General features: G+C 34.9%; 1 protein-coding gene across 3 annotated transcripts in view; it reads right to left on the bottom strand.

Moving 5' to 3' along the window:
• Positions 1–19,735, bottom strand: part of alpha-PheRS (phenylalanine--tRNA ligase alpha subunit) — a 58,814-nt gene that overhangs the window by 23,454 nt on the left and 15,625 nt on the right. For all 3 annotated transcript variants that reach the window (XM_089102081.1, XM_089102078.1, XM_089102080.1), the window contains exons 4-7: positions 18,942–19,165; positions 15,598–15,819; positions 5,414–5,529; positions 2,830–3,011 (exon numbers count right to left, since the gene is read on the bottom strand). In XM_089102081.1, the coding sequence (XP_088958207.1) occupies positions 2,830–3,011; positions 5,414–5,529; positions 15,598–15,819; positions 18,942–19,165 (744 nt within the window). The remainder of the gene's footprint in view (positions 1–2,829; positions 3,012–5,413; positions 5,530–15,597; positions 15,820–18,941; positions 19,166–19,735) is intronic.

The following is a 19,735-nucleotide window of genomic DNA, read 5'->3' as shown; positions in this document are numbered from 1 at the left end:
GGAGAGAAGCTGTAGTTTAAATTTGTTGAGTGTTATTGTTCTTTCTTTGTTGTTTTTTGTTTGTTTATTTTTGTGTATATGACCACTGGTTTTTAAATACACGCATGTATGTATGTATCTAAGCTACAACTGACTTTGGGCAATTACCTCCAAATTTTGAAAACTTCAGATATAACCTTCAGACGAGACAGTGGCGATATTTTCCTGGCATTTTAACTAGATTTTTAATTTGAATAAACGCTGATTATCTAGTTTTCCACGATTTTTGTTAAATTTTCAATTCACTATGTTTTGATCATTGACGTCTTTTAACATTGTTTTCCTTTAATACAGCAACTACTGTATATTAAAACACATTTTTTTTTTTATTTCATATCAAAAATTCCTAAGCAATGAATGAATTGGCAGCTATACTGACTTTATTATTTTGTTTTCTTAACAAAGTCTGAATGAACAGAATAAAAAAAAAAAAAAAAAAAAAAAAAAAAAAAAAAAACGACGATTAGAATACCCATAGCAATAGACAAAGCAAGGGGTTAATTATTTCACTGAAGGTTAATAGTCAATTAAAAGAATAGTTATATGAACCTATTAAAATAGTAAAGAATTAATAAATAAGAACAAAAAGGGCTAGTCAAAATATACTTTTAAAAAAAAACTTATGAATTTGTCAATAGACTATGAGCAGTTTTTATTTTGCTAGTTACTAAATATTTTTTGTAGAGTTCAAATAGTCAGACAAGTCACTTTTTAATATCTATGGCCCTATTCGCTGATGTACACGAAGGAATGAGACAAAGAAAGAAAGAGGGCTACTATCTTGCATGGAATAGAAATAACATCGAATTATGCACGAGGCTGAAAAAACTGTATATTCAACTTCTTGGAAAATATTTATCTCTTTGGAAACTAGAGATACATCTGTGTTGCTCTCTAGGAAAAGAAACTGCATAAATGCAAAGTTTGTGATATATGCCTAGAATTGGGGCTGTTGAGAGGGAAACATTCTGAGAAAGTAATCCTTACGTCATCGTATGTAGAACAATTGTAGTTTACATATTTTGACTGTGATACTTTATCCCAACCCATTAATGTACAAATATAAAGACAAAATTATATATTTTTGATGTATTTTGCCATGCGTGCCATGCGTTTTTACCCATCTACCTTTAAATTGAATCAACACTGACGAAATCAAGACTTGCTTAAGTCCCATCCATCCTCATGGGACGTCTTGGGACCACTTTCCAAAATCTGATGAACTAGGGCTCGATACGCTCTTCTGTCAAGCGCAGTCCGGGATAGTTAGACAATGCATTGTCGGTCAAAGTTTTCGATCCACCTTTTGCGAGGTCTTCGCCGTGGTCGAAGTCCTTAGTTGTTCCTTCAAGCGCGATCTTGGGCAGGCGTTCGGAATTCATTCGTTTTACGTGGCCGAACCAATGCAGTTGCTGTTTTTAAATTTTGTTAAGGATAGGACTTTTTTCGTTTGCGACATGGTTAGTATATCTGATCTTGGCTATCCGGCACAGACATCTCTTTTCGAACGCAAGGAGGTTGCGCTCGCTTTCACCTTTTAAGGTTCAGGTTTCATACCCATACAGAGGACTGGGTATGATCAGACTGTTGAACAGATGCACTTTCAGATGGTTCGAAAGGTGGCTAGATTTCCAGATATTTGATAGTCTTTTGAAGCTAGAGCTGGCAAGACCAAGGCAGCGTTTAATGTCGACCGTGTGGCAGTTGTCAGCTGTCAAGAGACTGCCGATGTAAAAAAAATTGATCGACTGTTTCCACTTGTTCACCGTCTATTACTATCGAGGGGGGGGGGGTCATCTCCTGCCGCGATGTGACCATAACTTTGGTCTTGTTTGCATTATGCTGCAAATTAAATGGCTTCGTTGCCTGGGAGATGCAGTCAGCCTGTCTCTGGAGTTCTTGGGCGGTAGTGGACATCTAGTCGATATAATCTGCATACGCTAGTTTATCAATTAGGATTCCTATTCTGGCTCCATATTCGACGGCTATCAGGGAGAGGATGGCATGTAGAAAGAGGTTAGACAAGCGCGGCGAGAGGATGCATCCTTGCAGGACTCCGGAAGTTGTTGAGAATTCACCAGAGCCCATCAGTGGTCAGAACTTGACTTTGGAACTGGTTGTACATCTCCTCAATAATACTGACTATTTCATCTGGGACAAAATCAAAAAACGGAAAACAATATGGAAAATATACAATTTGGGCTATATATTGGAACATTGGGAGGGGGAAGGGGGGACTCAAGTATAGGGGAATCCCAGTCAAAATATGCAAACTACAATTATTGTACATATTATGAAGTAAGAGTTGCTTTCTTAACATGTTTCCTTTTCAGCAGTTTGTTTCATTTCATTCCTTAAAGTCTGTTTTTTTCCTTCATAATGGCGAAGATCAGGCTCACAACTATATTGAAAAGTTGATATTTAAAAATATACTACATTATGGCAGAATGAAACCGAAAATTTACTACGGACAATGAAGTCAAACTTAAAGCAAAAATAAATTACCATAAAATACCAAAAATAACAACCAAGTCAGTTCCGTTTTCGATCAACCCCCTCCCCCCTCTAGAGTTCAAAACATTCCTTTTTGGGGGATATTTTCATTGATTAGCACTTGGGGATTTCGTATTCAGAAGTATGTTTATCTGTTTCCCGTTGTTCAGTCTTCAAAAATTGCCCTCATTTCTTGCTTTGTTCTTATTCCGCCCTTTATTGAGCACGGAGATATCAACGTGAATAATTTTGATACCAGGTATTATAGGCAGGTATTAACACAAGAGAAGGAAATACCTGGGCAAGTTTATACAACAATTTCGCGCTAACAGCAGTTGTGTGAGTCCTTAAAACATTTTTCCTAGCTTCTTCCACTTTCCAATCGTATCTGTACCCTATCGATCCATAGCCTCCAGTGCTGTGAACCCGTTCAACTTTTTCCATATACTCCGGTGGTATGTTGTCACCATATTTCGGCTCTAAAAAGTACAAAATTTAGCTTTTGTGACATGACTACATTTCGAGCCGCTAACTAAAATATGAACCAATAAATTAGGTAGCCAAGGGCAAGTACATGCTTCTACATTTCATTTACGGTCTGCTCTGGCTAGCCAATCAAAACAATGGTAAAAATATTTTTAAGGTTTTAGTTTCAAAGAAATAATAACAAAGTAACCTCTAATCAATTTTATACAGCTAGAACGGTAATAAATAATGTCAAACCTAAAACAAACTGAAGCTTTTTTTTTTAGAGTCTGCCCTTATATTTTGACAGAAAGACTTTGTTCAGAAATTAATTATTGAAGAATAGTTCGCCACGCCTTTGACTCCCTGGTCCAACCCCTTATGATTTTAAGGGCTGCTAAAAGAGGAGATCATAAAATCTCAAAGGGATATATATGCTAAGCTACAAGCCCAACTTAAAATCCCTCTTAAGCAAGACGAAATGGCAAGGCCAATGGATAGAACTGTACCAGTTAAGAGAGGATCCAGGCAAGGTGCCATTGCCTCACCTTGTTATTTCAATAATTATATCCTCGAAGATCAGGACCGGTGTCAGATGTCTTGGATTCTTTCTGGTCTCAATCTCTCCTTAATCACTTATGTTGATGACATTTTTAGCCTCAGCCAAGCTTTGGGCAACATTTCAAAAACTTTCCAAAAAATGCAAACCGAATACTGAAAATCTGGTCTTGAATTCAATGCTGAAAAGTTTGACATAGTGCTTTTTAACTGGAAATGCCCACTTCCCGATGAAAATGTACTTGGAAATTCAAAGATTCGCCCGTCTGATCAAATCATTTATCTTGGCATTCCCATTAGAAATACAATTTCTCATACTCATCACCTCCTAACAGAACATAAAACGCCACATATCAGCTTCATATGCTTTCATAGTCTCTGCTAAGCTCCGTTACTATCGTTGCTATCTGGAAACGCTGTAAAAAACTGTTGCTTTCCCCTACATCCTCTGCATTGGACACTTCTGGAAGATTCTAGAAAATACTGATAAAATGAAAATCCACTCCACTTTCTTCCGTTTCACAAAATACCTACTGAGATATCCAACTTGGGCACGCAGTTCAAAGCCCATAAATAGTAAACTTATAATAGTACTGCTGAACTTATAGAGAAATACAACTGAAAATGCCAAAACATGCTTGGAACCAACTTCTTCTACAGTAGTTACATTGTCATCATTGTATAGTGCTCTTTGTATGAAGATGGGTTTTCAATACATAATAAAACAATATCAAAAGAGAAGCATAAAACGCTCCCCCTCCCTACCCCTCTCTCTGAATGTGACTTTAGATCCTTAAATCAGGTTGAACCGCAAAAACAAGCTAATTGCTCAAAAAAAATTCCGTTGACAAGTGAGAGAGGGGAAGAGAGAGAGAGAGAGAGAGAGAGAGAGAGAGAGAGAGAGAGAGAGAGAGAGAGAGAGAGAGAGAGAGAGAGAGAGAGAGAGAGAGAGAGAGAGAGAGAGAGAGAGAGAGATCGCAGCACAAGCACATACCTACGCAGCAAAATTAATCAGTTCAACAATACAGAGCTTAGAGATAGATGCTAACAAATTCTACAAGATAAGAAATATAATGACATATCAAAAATAAGCTTTTTGTCAATATTTACCACAGCAAGTAAAATCAAATAGTTAGATATTTAAATGACTGATGATAGGGAGGAAATTGGGAGGATTAATTTCCAACCAGTGTAAAAGTGGTGCTGGTCTAGGCTAGGGTAAATGATAAGTAAATTTAAAATGATCAAACGATAGAACGACCAAAATTGATCAGTAAACGTCCAATCAAAAAATATGGCATTGCTCTTGAATTTAAATTTTCTTACATTTGCCAAAATTTCTTTTTGATCTGGCGAGAGTAAGAAGATAACAATCTTGTTGCATGACATTTTTCAAAACCCTTAGGTGTCTCGACGTCCTGCTCTCGGTTATAACTATTTCAAGACAACTTAATTTTTACACTGATGAAGATTACCGACTGTATTATCAAACTATTGGAAAGTCTTTTCAGTTTTTCCATTCCACTATCTACAAATCGGGCCTATTTCTTTCTTTGTTTTAATTTATTCACTTTTTGGTGGAAAGGCAGTACAGCCTTTGCAGTTATTTTGCACAAATACAAGGTCTTCTAAAACAAAGACCAGATGCTGTATCGTATATTTGAAATACAAATAAAATGCCCCCTTTTACGACAGTTATGCATACTAACAATAATATTGTCTCTATCAAGGATCTAAGTTAATGACAATAATTTTTTACAGTGGTAACTTCCTTTAGAATAATCTTTGCTTTTGAGTATACAACAGAAGAGGTGGAATCAATTGAAAAAAAAGATCAAAGCATAAATTAAGACTATACCAGATAAGAAGAAAGTGTCATGTGCATCACGCGCTGGATGCTGTTGAGGCTGAAACAGTGCATCAAAATTCCAAAACGACGACTCGACGTAATTATTTGTGGGCATTTCCGAAAACCTGCAAAAAATGACATATTAAAAATGAAGAATACTAGTGATATTTAGCAGCAAACGATGAATAAGAGATCGAAGATCTTTATTTTTTTAATCCATGAAGAATAGAGATTCCTTTATTTTTATTAATTCACAAAAAAACACACCCATTAAATTAACAGCGTCTACAAGAAGATCAAATGGTCTGTGCAAAGAAACTCAAGTATGTAATTAAATCACGTCCTAACAGCATAAAAATAAAGACAACAAAGAAGAAGACGAAAAAAAACATGACCTTCACAAGGAGTCCACTCTCACCCTGCACTTCTGCTAAGGAGAAACTTTTGACGTGTGATATAAATGAAAAACTAACTCAGAGCCTCTAATGATGTCCGGGAGGCTATTCCAAAGGGCTGCACTCACTTGACGAAAAAAATAGGTGACCTCACTATATTTCTCTTCTCATACACTAGCTTATCCACTGTCCATGTGTGACGCTCAGATTTAGTAGAAAATATGTCCACGAATGCGCTGGTACAAAAAAAACCATCAAAAATTGGTATACCATTATTAACCGGATCTTTGGTGCCAAGGCTCAGTGGAGTGTTACAACAACTGTGACCAATGGCTCACAGTTCTGGAGCAACACATGTAAGTATATCTCACTGATAATAAATGTACATTCTCCCGTATAACGTTTGTACATGCGTTGTGATTATTATAAGTTATTATTTGTAAGGTCAGTGCGTAATTATAGACAGTCTCATATAAGCTCTGTGTGTGCGAAGTAGTCGTCAGACTATGCATCCGCATTGTTTTTGTTTTTACATTTTACATTATTTAATGCGGTTAGTGAGCATCCGTGAACCGATTTGAAAATTCGATACGACTACGATAGAGATACGATTATTTAGAGATATGAAAATTCTGCTTCGGTCTTCGAAGAGATAATATGTTTTTTTTAAGTATTCAATGTCATTTGATTTTTCAAAAGTTTATCTTCGAAGCTAGGACAAATATTAGGAATTTTATTTTTGGAACACCAGTGTCAGCTCTGGTTCTTGGAAGATCAGAATCTGCCGATCCGCGTTAGAATTTTTTTTTAACTTATCTAGAACAAATCACCTCTAGGATATCAAACAACTTGATGTGTCACGACCACTTTGGAAATAATTTCTATGTGAACGAAGTAATTTCGTTTTTAAGAAAGTTCATGTGCTCTTCACAGTATTATTCAACTAAAATACAAGAAAGAACAAATCCAAAATTTCCGAGACCAACCTGAATTATCAGAATTTGGCATTGGAGGTAGACTTTTCTAGATATATTTCCAAGAAACTTAGAACAGAAACGGAATTTCGCTCTCCGGTTCTCATTGAGAAAATTCGAAGTTCTGCAGGAGTAAGACATAAAATTGTTCAGAAAAACTTTACTTTCACAGCAAGGATAGTTTTGTTTGACACTATGTACAACATGAGGAAACAAAAGGCTTTGATTTTTTCTGGAAAGAAAACAAAATTCCAGGAATCTTTCTGCCCCGTTTCGCGATTAATATACCCAGGAAAAATCTCGAGTTTTCATCACTTACCACTTCAGAGCTACAGACCACCGATCACGGGAAAAAAAGGAAAAAAAGAAAAGAGCTGCGAAAGCAGCAGTGTTTCTCAGCAACATAATCACTGGCAATCCCGTAACATTCCAACATCAAAAACTAGATGGCAATAACAAGTAAGTGAATAACTAAAATTTGCGCAATTTCCCAAGAGAGGAGCTGTTTTATTCTAAATTGTCTGAATTTTTCTATGATTAGCATAGAAGTTACTCACTCAAAGGGCACAACCATATATATAATGTATGATAGGATAACCATACCATAAATAATCTTTAGCCGAGAAAACGAGAACAAATTACAAAAACGTTGAAGTGAACCTATATTTGTATGTATTCTAATACTCTTGTGCTAAAAGCTTGTTCGAGAGCTAACTACCCCTTACTTATCTCAGACACTCATAATTTTTTTTTATTAAGGTTTATGCTCACTATGCATGTTTTTGACCATTTTTAAATAAACCGCGTGCCTTCTTCAATTTTCGACTAAAGATAACAATTTTGGTACTATTCGATAGCTGAGACTTAGATTTATGATTTCACCGAATTTTTTTTTTGAAATATGATTCAAATTTTTTTTTTAGACGGAAAAATGCTTTATAAAAACAGAGAATTTTGCGACTAATTTGAAGCTACTATTTTGACGGGATAGACAATGTATTTGTATCATATTGTTCATTAGCTTCAGATCTATGCAGTCACCGTGTCAGATTTCTTATATTACTTAGACGTTTCTGTAGAAAATAAGGTAAACTTGCCAGAAAACGCAAAAAATGTTAAATTGTTACAAAAATAGATGGACTTAGCTTCGCTATTTCTCATTCAAAGAATAATGGGCGGATCCTTTCGGAAGGCTGTTTGAACTGCATTTAAAATAGGCGGCTACCGTTTTGTCTACCTGTTTAGGAACACCTGTTTTACATTCAGACAAGACAAAAAGTTATCGGCTAGGGTGATTTGAATATTATTTTCTGTGTATCGGACTGTATCATTGATTATGGGAAATAAAAACGGAGGAAAGAAGCTGAAGCGAAACTCAGGACAGTTCAAAAAGTAAGTAATATTTTTTATTTGCATTTGTTCTGTTTCTATCTAATCTTGGATATCCAATTCGATGCATTTTCTTTATAGAACAAAAGGAATTATTTCTTTTGGTATTATTTTGTTCAAAGTTGCTTACAAATCTCAATTTAATTTATTTATGTACATTTCATTAATCTATGTACATTTGTTTCTAATCCACACTAAGTATGCAAATGAAAACGCAGCATGAAAAAGATAAAATTATCTTCGTATTCGTTCATTTGACCGAATTACGGTTAAAATTTTGAAAGTTAGCTTGTGAAAAAATAAATATACTCATAAATTTGCCATTCGCGCTTTTTCCCATCATTGTGGGATCCAGGGGGGGTTAGGGGGCGCCCCCCCTAGCTTAACCTAACGTCTTTTCCTTTAATTAAATAACCTAAGTTTGTGTTTATTGAACTTGGTCCGCACACACGTTTATTGACTAAACCACTTTTGCCCCCCTAATTTTTTTATCGGATCAACCTATTTTTCGCCCCTCCCCCTAAAAAATCCTGGATCCGCCCCAGTTTCCAAGTAATAATCACTACAGTTACAATGGAACTAATGGCTAGACTGGCAGCAGGTATAGTTGAAAAACTAATTTTGTAGGTATAGTTTTCTCCCTTATTTTTCATCAACACTTGGTTCGTAATGTCAAACCAATGAAAGAAAAAGTAATATCTATAGCTTTATTGTTACTTTCTTGACCCGATGAAAATGTTTTCGCTAAGATTTCAATACAATTACTAGATAAAATATTATTTTAACAGACACTCCAAAATATGGGTAATAATGGAAGGAAACATCATACTCTGATAGAAACAAACCGCACTTAATAAGTTACAATTTCTTAGTTATAGTTGTTTATATTTTTTATAATTGGTGGTCAGTGTGTACCCCCGCAGCCAATACCCCCTCCCCCGTGAAAAATGAGTCGTTTCAAATTTTAGGATTTATTTGAGTTTTTTCCGTAGAGGGGAGGGATGGTACTTGTGTAGCCCAAATTGTTTGCTAAAATAACGAAAAAACTAGCAAAGAAACCGATTTCTTCTCGAGTATTACGCATCGTAAACTTGAGTGAGTGGTGTATAATACGCAAGTACCATAATTTTTCATGGAGAGAGCCTGATTTCCCTGTATCATTTGAAAATGATCAGGAATTAAATTTTAAAAATAACAAGCTTTTTCAACTGAAAATAAGGAGCAACATCAAAATTTAAAACAAACATAAATTATTACGTATATGAAAGGGGTTGTCTCCTCCTCAAGACCTCGCTCTTTACACTTATTTTTTCTTTTTTAATAGAACTTCAAAGCAAAGCTTATTGTTCTAATTAAAAAGCCAGTGTATTTCCTGAATCGGTATAAAATACTTCTCACAAAACGAAAACACTTGAGTTTAAAGAGATAGATGTTTGGGAAGGGGCAACTCTTTCTATGCCTAGTTCAACAGGCAGGAGTTCTTTTAGACGAGGGGTATTTTCCGCGAGGGGGTAGATTTCTCACGGTGGGGGTATTTTCTGTGATGGTATTTTCTGCGGGGGGGAGTATTTTCCGGGGGTTAAATGCCTAGAACCGATAGAATTATACTCTTAAGAAACACTATATTTATAAATACGATCATGATATATGGAAAAGTAAATTATATAGTTAAACTGTTATTCTATTAGGACTTTTCCTTAAAATGTTATCAACAGCATTAGCCGCAATCTCCCCTCTATTGCAGAGGTGTCCCTGAAGTTGCGGGTCCCCAGGGAAAAATTGTTGTACTTGTTAAATATTTATAATACACTCACAACTCAATTGTGTGCTGGATATTTAACAAGTACGAAAATTAATTACAGTGCCCCCCTCCCCCGACTCAAATAAAAGCAAAAGAGCCGAATGAAAGTGAGAAATTCGATTAAAGTAGGCAATCCTCCGGGCGTCTCTTCCCTTGATGTAGCTCCTGGGGCAGCTGACCCTGTTGCCTCACCCCTAAGAACGGATATGTTCTTTTAACCTAACCTAGTCTGTTTTTAACCTAACCTGGATTGGATGAGGGTAGAGTTACAAGGAAACCCTGGCATAAGCTTATTCTCTAGGCTCCTATTTTTATCTTGCAGAAAAACTAAAAGTATTGGTGTAAATACTCCAAATAAAAAGGAAAATGCTTGTTCAGCAGACCCTATACCACCAGCCCAGAAAAATGCCCATTCTGTTGAAACAGGTGCTTCAGCCGAATGTGACTCCAGACTTCCACCCCCGTAAAAAAATATGCAAACTTGGCTGCAACAAAGTCTGTACCCATCCTAGAGCATGCATCTTCTTCCGATCAAGGTTTATCTGGGCAATTAGATGCAGATGGTCGAAAGAAGTTGGATGACATACAAAAAGAGCAAGAAAATGCAGCTATTCATGGTTTCAAAACTTTTCAAGGACCGGGGAAGCTGAGCGAAGACAAAAACTTTAAGGATCTGCTTAACGAAAATTGTATCGTTAACATATATCACTTCGCTACGGAATTGCTCAAGATAAGTGATCACTAGTAAGTATTTTTTCAATACCACCGATTGAAATAATTTAATGGAACTTACAGGTTTATAAATTATAAGTAAAAATAGAGAACTAGGATAAAGATTAATTTGTTAAAAGTTAAAAATCTGGTAGTTTTTGGTCTTGCATGACTCTAAGATTCACCATGTCGGGATCACAACTAAAACAAACTTTGTATAAAGTTTAAGTCACAATTGAGGATTGTGTGATTTTTAGCTGAGCCTTTTTAGGTCTTTTTCCGATTATCTCGCCTTCCCTGAGATTCAATTCACAATTGATATCCTTTTTTGGTGAACTCTAAGAATATTTACTCTGATTTTTTCGTAAGAGGTAGACAAATATTAATAGGCAATTTAATTATTTTACAAAGAAAAAGCTTATTGAATTATGGCTCTTTACTTACATTAGAAAAACTTGTTTTTGCAGAACAGTTTTCGAATTCTTTGGAGAAAAAGCAAGCAATATGCAAAAAAAAGGTGTAACACAGCTAAAATTAAAAAAAAGTTCCTAGTTTACATAAATTTAGCTTCAGAATACTCGTTTACACTATCAGTTGATGTTGTGTGACTGAATTTTTTATTTGATATTACCTATAGAGGGCAAAATTAAGTTTTTATCTTTTCGGGCTTTTTTTTTCTATTTTTATTGTTCTTATTTTCCCATTTTTTATATTTTGACAAACTAATGTAAAGGTTAAGATTTTCTTAAATTATGAAAACGTTTTAATAGTTGGACTTTACTGGAAAATAAAAAGTTTTTCGTAGAGAGCTGCTGTAAATAAGGAGCAGCTTGAACCAACAGTGACAAAAATTCTAAATGATACATCACAAGAAATGTATTTTACGCTGATTCCAAATGTATGAAATTAATTTAGTTTAGTGTTACCAATCAAAAGTGTTTGGTATTTGGAAATATACGGCAATTTTTTGGGAGAAAGGAAGAAAATTTTACAGTGTAAATATTTCATGAAGAATTTTCAGCGAGGATGGTATTGTTCAGGAGGGGCTTTTTTTTTACCGCGAAGGAATTTTAAGTTAAAATTATCTCCTTGGTGAAAGTGAATAAAAGTTTTGAACGACGGCTAAAGAACCATGATTATCCATCCAGGAACAAATAATTTTTCATGGGATAATCCACTAAGGGGGGGGGGGAGAGATTGGCCAGAGTAAATTCCAAATTATAAGATATTAAATTGAAAAGAACAATTTTTTTTCTGATAATAATAAGAAGTAACATTAGAACTTAAAGGGATAAGGAACTATTCCGTACATGAGGGGACTGCCTACACTCCTTAATCCCTCGTTTATTATTATAAAAAAAAAATTCGTGTCTTAAAAATAAAAAAACATTTTATTCCAATTCAATGGAGCTTGGGTTTCAGCATTTACTCTTTAAGAATTTTGGTAAGAAGTCAAACTTGAGGGTAAAGAGCGAGGAATTGAGGAGGGGTAGCTCCCTCATGTTTGGAATAATTTATTTTCGTTTTGTTTTTATACTGCTGCTTACTTTCGCTTGAAAAAAAAAAATAGTTTTTTTTATTTTATTATAAATAGAAATTAACATTAACCTATAAAAAATAAACTTCTAAGATCAGTTTCATTTCATCCTCCCTTTCTTCTTATATAGCAGCGAAAGGTTTTAGATTAAAAAAAAAAAGAGAAGCCCAATTACTCTTTCTTTCTAACTGTGAAAAAGGCGATCCTGGGAGGCCTATAATACAAAAAATAGGAAAAATCGGTCTTCTTCTCAGAATTTATTTTGAATGCAGTGGCTGCAGAGAAAAATTCACATTGACGAATGAGCCAACAGCATCAACAGTAACTGTGAATCTTGACCATCCAATGTGTGTGACAAGTGATGAAGGTGATCGATCCTACGTCCCAAGTACTATATCAAAACCGATATCAAACAACCTTAATACGAAGGCAGTCTGGGGAGCTATTTCCGCTGGAATTGGTCAGTTCCCGTTAGCAGAAGTTTTTGCTCTAATGGACCTTCCAGTCTTGTTTAAAAATATCTTCAGGAAAACCGAAACTTTGCTTGGACAGGTAAGGATCCGTCAATGCTCCGCATATATGATTTGTGTATTTTCTGCAACTCCAGAATCCCACCTTCACCTGGCTTACGCCTATCGTCTCCTCCGTCAATGCTCCGCATATATGATTTGTGTATTTTCTGAAACTCCAGAATCCCACCTTCACCTGGCTTACGCCTATCGTCTCCTCCGTCAATGCTCCGCATATATGATTTGTGTATTTTCTGAAACTCCAGAATCCCACCTTCACCTGGCTTACGCCTATCGTCTCCTCCGTCAATGCTCCGCATATATGATTTGTGTATTTTCTGAAACTCCAGAATCCCACCTTCACCTGTCTTACGCCTATCGTCTCCTCCGTCAATGCTCCGCATATATGATTTGTGTATTTTCTGAAACTCCAGAATCCCACCTTCACCTGGCTTACGCCTATCGTCTCCTCCGTCAATGCTCCGCATATATGATTTGTGTATTTTCTGAAACTCCAGAATCCCACCTTCACCTGGCTTACGCCTATCGTCTCCTCCGTCAATGCTCCGTACATATGATTTGTATATTCTCTGAAACTCCAGAATCCTACCTTCACCTGACTTACGTCCATCGTATCCTCTTTCTGCACAATCTAACTCTTTCCATATAACAGTTATTAGTTCCTGGGTTCTAACTAATAAAAACAATCAATTTTCATTCTACTATCAGTATTCATCAAATATTATAAAAGATAAAAGTTTCTGGGCTATAGCTAATAAAAATAATTAACTTCCGGCCTACTATCAGTGTCTACCCACTAGCATCGACCTTTTTTAATGTGCCTTTTAATGCACTATTTAAGGCGTCTGTCACCACCCTCTCCTGCCTCACTAGCCTACAATAAGAATATGTATCTTGCTAATGTGTTACATTTGCTTTGTTGCATATATATTGTGAAAATTGATGCTAAAACTATGATATGAGCTATGAATAAAACTCTTCTCAACGAGTAAATTGTTCGTTAGTTTCACGAATAGTTGGAAACAAATAAGTGTTGCAATCTTTTCTAACCTTTTTCTTGCCATCTTAGGTTTCTGCTTCTTAAATATGAGTTCGACGTTAAAATCAAGAAAAACCACATATCATTCGCAAGGGCGTATCCAGGATTGTTTTGTTGGGTGGGAGGCTTTTTTTTGGGGGGGGGGGGTACAATAAAACTTCAAAAATTAGTTTATATCATTTTTGGTACGTTTTTAAGAGTAAGACAAAATTTCAGGGAGGGGTGGGCCAAACCCGGCAACTCCTCCCACTTGGATACGGCTTTGGTCATTCATATTTTTTTTTGTCGACAAGCATGACCTTGATGGGACTCTGGCATAAAATGTAAATATCGTTTATGCTTGGCTCTTTACGGAGTAAACCAGTTTTTACGGTACAAAGGTCATTTTGCCTTTTCGAAAATGTTTTGAAATAAAAAAAATATATATACCTCTGAAGTACCTACGGTCAACTTCCCTTTACCACATTGTTTGAGGTCTGTACTTCTACATCTGTATATTTTTTAAAAAAAGGTTCAGGTTCCTGCGGTCTGGTACGGATATATATGAAATCTTTTATTTTACAACAAATGTTTTGCTTTGTTTTGCAATAAGAAAGCTATCACCTCACAAAAAGCTTGTCAACAATGCTCTACAAACTTAAACCGACGTGGAAAACACCCTAGAGATTATTGACTTTAAAACAAGCATACGACAAAAAAAACGGGTTAAATTTAAATAGAGCAGTGGAAGAAGCTTATTTCAGTTTAAATCCGTCTTTTCTCTCTTTATTTTTTTTGTAAATGGGAAAGCAGGGGGAAATTATTTTCTTTTGTAACATTTTTCTATCCCCCTAAAAATGGCTAGCTAACCCGAATCAACTATATTGTGCAAGCATCCTTGAAGGAAAAAACTGGTAATTTGACTAGAAGACAATTCTTTCAGATTTACAGCTAAACCTGAAAAAAATACCAGGTGCCAAAAACTGCTCAGCCGTTATTTCTTTCTTTTTTCAATCTCACTTCAAAATATTATCAGAAAGCCGTCGGCTCAGTACATCGCAGTAAAATTTCCGTAGACCGAAGTTGTCAAACCTACTTGCAAAACAAGAATGAATTACATTGGTTGGCTTTGGTCCGCCCTATATTTTACTTTTGACCAATAAACCACGCCGATTGAAACATATGGGAAATGATAAAGTTGCAAAAAGCGCCACCATAACGGAATAATTTGGATGGAACCGATCGAAATGAGTCTTTACATAACCGTTAAGGAGAGTAAAACTACGTATTCTTAAAAGAATACAAGAAAACCATCTCTTAAAAGAATACTAACAAAAAAAAAAAATCCAAATTGGAGAATCTTGATTTCGCTTCAGGAACACTTTAAAGACGCCCTTTGGTATCTTTTTTCTTAGCCTCTTAATGAGCCATTAAGATCATTGAGCATGAGCCTTGGCTTAGCGAGAATAAAATTACCAAAATCAAATTTCTCACGATTGACAAATAAACAGGTAAAAATAAAAGAAATTAAACTAAATTAAACAATGAGCGAAGTTACATTATATTTAAGCAATTTGTGAAAAAATAACCAATTATTTAACAGGCAAAAAAACATAGAAAATATGTTAAGAAAAAAAATATACTGCATTCGATTCAGTTATTGACAGAACTTTTGATAGTTGTAATATAAGTTATTATTTCTCAATTTCTGACTTTAAGAATTCGTAATATCTCTAGTGGGTAGCATTTCTTCTTTTTTTTCCTGCTCTTTTCGATGAAAACTAGATTTAGCAAACAAAAGTATTTTATCAATTAAAAATACTTTTACTCTTACTCACCCCATTTCCAAGAAAATCTGTCGATATTGTTCCAGAACTTTTTGAAGAGGGTGAAGATGTCCTTTAGATAAGGTAGCACCAAGAGCATTAAAATTATATGATTTGAAGCTTTTTTCCCTCCAAGAGCCAGAAGTTATCATGTCAGTCGTCAGCTCGGTCTCTTGTTTGCTGAGAGTTGTGCTAAATTGAGGACCTTTAGACACGACATAGCTTGTGACAAGGCTGAAAAGAATGCAAATAAATATAATTCTAAAAATTCACTTAAATGACGCTGGTGAACAAGAGAAAATGCTTTCAATCACTAAAAGTATTTACATTATATATTGGAGACTACAGAATCTGATTTTCTTTTCTTTTTAACTTCTCCCAAAATTTGAGGTGATTTTTGAATTTGCTATAAAAAGTTGTTGGAGAAACGCTTCCTAAGCCTTGCTATTATAATTTTCTAATCCGGTCTATCCAAATTTCTGAAATGCTAAATGCAATTTATTGTGTCATAATTTTCAAAGTTTTGGAAGGGGAGGGTGAGAGGTCAGAAAAACCTTTATATCACAAAATTTCTCCAACACCTCCTACCTCTGTGCATGCAAGCATATAAATGCAATGCGTTATTTTACACTCAAAATATCCCCGTAATAAGGAAAGTAGTTTTCACTTTCTCAGCAACCGAATTGAAGCTTTAGTTGCAATATTTTACCACCCTTCCCCCACTCCTATGCCTAAAAGCTATAACTCCTAAAAAACTAGTTGGGATAGAATCGATTTCCTTTTCCGATTCAGTTTTTTAAAGTAAAATTTTCCACAATAAGAGCCAATGGACAACTTAACCTATATAACATTGTTTCATGCATGTTTATTTGGTTCATGAGAACAATCGATGCTCATAAATATTTCAAAGTCACAAAAAAATTAGGGAAAGAACAACAACAATAGAATTACTGAGAAACATTAGCATTACTTCGTGATCATTTCAAGTTTATAATTGATCCTGTTCTGGATTGTTTTCTACGTATTGTGATGCAAATTCACATGCATATGATCACAAAATTCTATAAAAATAAAGAAACCAAAGTTTGTGATAAAAATTTATTTTCAATCCCTCAATATTACATAAAGAAAAATTCGCACTACCAATATTCCAATCTTAGGTGGGAAAAGATAATATCAAACAAACAACAAATAATTTTGAGAATGGCTAAGTTTTAGATTAAAGTCCCAAACAGTTTGAAAAATAAGGGAAGGGTCGCTTTGAGAGACGTGGACAAAATCCAAATTTGGGCTCTAGAAATATTAGGATCTGAACTAGAAATACATTTTCTATGTCAGTCTCTTTTATTCATTTGTCATGTCTTTCTTTTATAAAGTTTCTGGAAAAAAAATCTGGCAAGTGAGCAACCTGGACTGATAGGATTCAAGGCTCATGCGAGTTTAATATTCACAGCAGCCCAATAGCTCTGTCCTCAGTTTTCCAAGCATCAGTTGTCAATATATGTACTATATCTCTGCAATTTACAAAATATAAATAATTAATATAATTAATATGTTTTTTACAAGAAAAAAAAAACATCGTTGTCCAAGCAACTCTTCATTATTAGCAGCCCAAAAAAGCTGTTTTTTCAATTTTTCCGTTCTGCTGTTTTGACTACAGCAAACAAATTATGGTTCCAACCCACTTGTAGAAACTTTAGCTGGAAAAAGGGCTGCACTTCATCAAAGAAACTTTCAAAGATGGATCTATTGCCCAAATTAAGTCCCAGGCAGGTTGTAGAATTTGACAACGCTGTCGGCAGAATATAGAATAAAACACGTCTTTAATTTCCCAGTTCTGCGTTCTTCTTTTTCTATTTCACAGCAGGCGGGCTTTTCAGTTGATACTATTTAGCCCTTTTCCTTTTGCTTCACTCTGTGGGCTACAGAGCTACTGGCTTGGTTGTCTCTTATTTATTAGATATTATCAGTTATCGTTCAATTGACGCTTTAACTGTAGAAGCTCGAATACATGAAGATTGATGGAAAGTTCCGTACTCGATATGTGGGTATAGTCAGCTGTTTTCTTGACTGAAGTTAGAGTTCGTATTGATTAAAGCACTTAAACAGATTATATTGATAGGTATGCTGTATTGTATGCTGCAAGGTATGCGTTTATTTAGCTGTGAAGCTAATTTCCATAAGGAGGCGGTAAGTTTGTTGAGCAAAAATGGCCAAGAGACATCACTATGTGAATTCCAGCTGGCAAAATTCTCCATTCTTATGGAAAAGTTCAAAAAAGAAAAGAAAAACTTAGTTGAAAACCCATCTACAAAAGAACGCCGAAAGTAGGTTTTTCTAAAAGAATAGAGAGAAAATCAATCTTTCCACACTAATTTGAAACTGAAGCGAACCAAATACATTTTTTCGTCAACCAATGTTGAATTTTAAAAGAAATACACTAAATTATGGGCCTGATGCAGTGAATCAACCTGAAATCATTTTTATACAATCCTAAAAAGGGCTTATCCCAGAGTTGCCTCTCAATCACTCGGGCTATCTGTCTTGGCTTTTTCTACAATTAAACCATGTCTTGATGCATACAAAATACTTGATTTTAATTCAAAATCAAATATAACAGGATTAACAAGGGTTTTTTAAGGAGTTTTAGCTTTTATATTGAATAGAGTTAATGTTTGCATGAAGGTTCAAGCCTTAGGTGGAAGGATGTTCAAAAAATATATTTGGAAAAAAGCAATTCTTTTAAGCCAATTTTTGGGATGCCTTTTCCAATGCATAGTTATGGCAAGTGGCCAATCAATAAAAAATAAGTAATTTTATGTTTGTAATGAAATAACATTTAATTGAATTAAAATCAAGTAGTTGAATGCATCAAGACATGGCTAATTGTAGAGAAAGCCAAGACAGATAGTCCAAGTGAGTGAGAGTAAATCTGGGATAAGCCCTTTCTAGGATCATTTTTTTCTACTAAGTCTTGTTTCATTCTGTGTTTTTATCCTTTTGCTGAAGTGCTTTCTTTATTTTGGATTTTTTTTATGAATTTATTTTACCAACGGACATGTCCTTCAACTGTGTCTGCTTTTAAATCTAACTGAAAAGATTAGCTAAGGCCTTTACTAACTTTTATTCTTACTAATTATATAAACAATAGATACTCATAAACAAGGGAATTGTGATTTTGTATGATTTATCGTTCACAATCCAAAAATCTAATAGCTAAACATTATGTACTGTAACGTTCAGTACTTTTTTCACTCTACTGTCTCTTTTGAATTTTAAAAATATGTGCTGTATTTTTAATTCAGGTTAATTCTGTTCCCTAAGACGTTTTGCAATAGCAAAAATAATAAACTTACACCTCTTGGACCAACTTTCTTTTCTTGTACTCCAGTAAAATAGGTTTGTCCAGTTCACTTCCCTTTTGAAAAGACTGTAAATTTTTCTGGACTGTATCATCAATAAATTCAGCCTTCCTTTTAAACTTTGGTGCCTTTGTTCCAGCGCCTTTGTCTGACATAATCCAGCCTAGAGAAATAGCCTTCCCTAGTCCAATATCTACTTTGTCTTTGGGAATGATTTCCTGAAAAAAAAAAGCTCATACACGGGGAAATATACAAGAATCCTAAGTACAACAATTAAAAAGAAACATAAAAAAAACTTTGGGGAAATTCATTACTTTTTTAAGGCGATTTAAGAATGAACCTTAAGTTGGTAAGTGTATTACAAGCTGACTGTTTCAATCTTGAAGAAAAGAAGTATATTGATAACGATATAAATTAGGAATGCCCATTTTTTGCCCAGTAAAGCGTGCTTCACTTGATATGTGAACACAAAATACCAAAGAATTACTGGTTGACATCTTTAGTCTTGAGAGCAGTGGTAGGTACGAGTCAATGCAGATTAAGAATAATTCAAGTTATCACCAAAAAACGTTTCTTGTGGAAGGGTATTTGTCTTTTTACTTACTAAGAACTACACAAATCTGACAATCAGTTTTCCCTTTCAAGATTTGTAGTGATTTCCCCAGCGAATTTGTCTTCGCTGGAGAAGAAGAAGAAGATTCCTTAGATATATATTTATTAGATAGTCTTCTTCTTTATCTTCTCCTAGCAGTCATAGGCTATTCAGTTTGTCGATAAAGCCCTGTTCC

This window comes from Artemia sp. Qi Xiang Cuo, chromosome 16, assembly GCF_049724085.1.
Source record: "Artemia sp. Qi Xiang Cuo chromosome 16, ASM4972408v1, whole genome shotgun sequence".
Classification (NCBI taxonomy): Eukaryota; Metazoa; Arthropoda; class Branchiopoda; order Anostraca; family Artemiidae; genus Artemia; species Artemia sp. Qi Xiang Cuo.
Note: the sequence above shows the minus strand (reverse complement) of the source record. Positions and strands in the feature narration are given on the sequence as shown.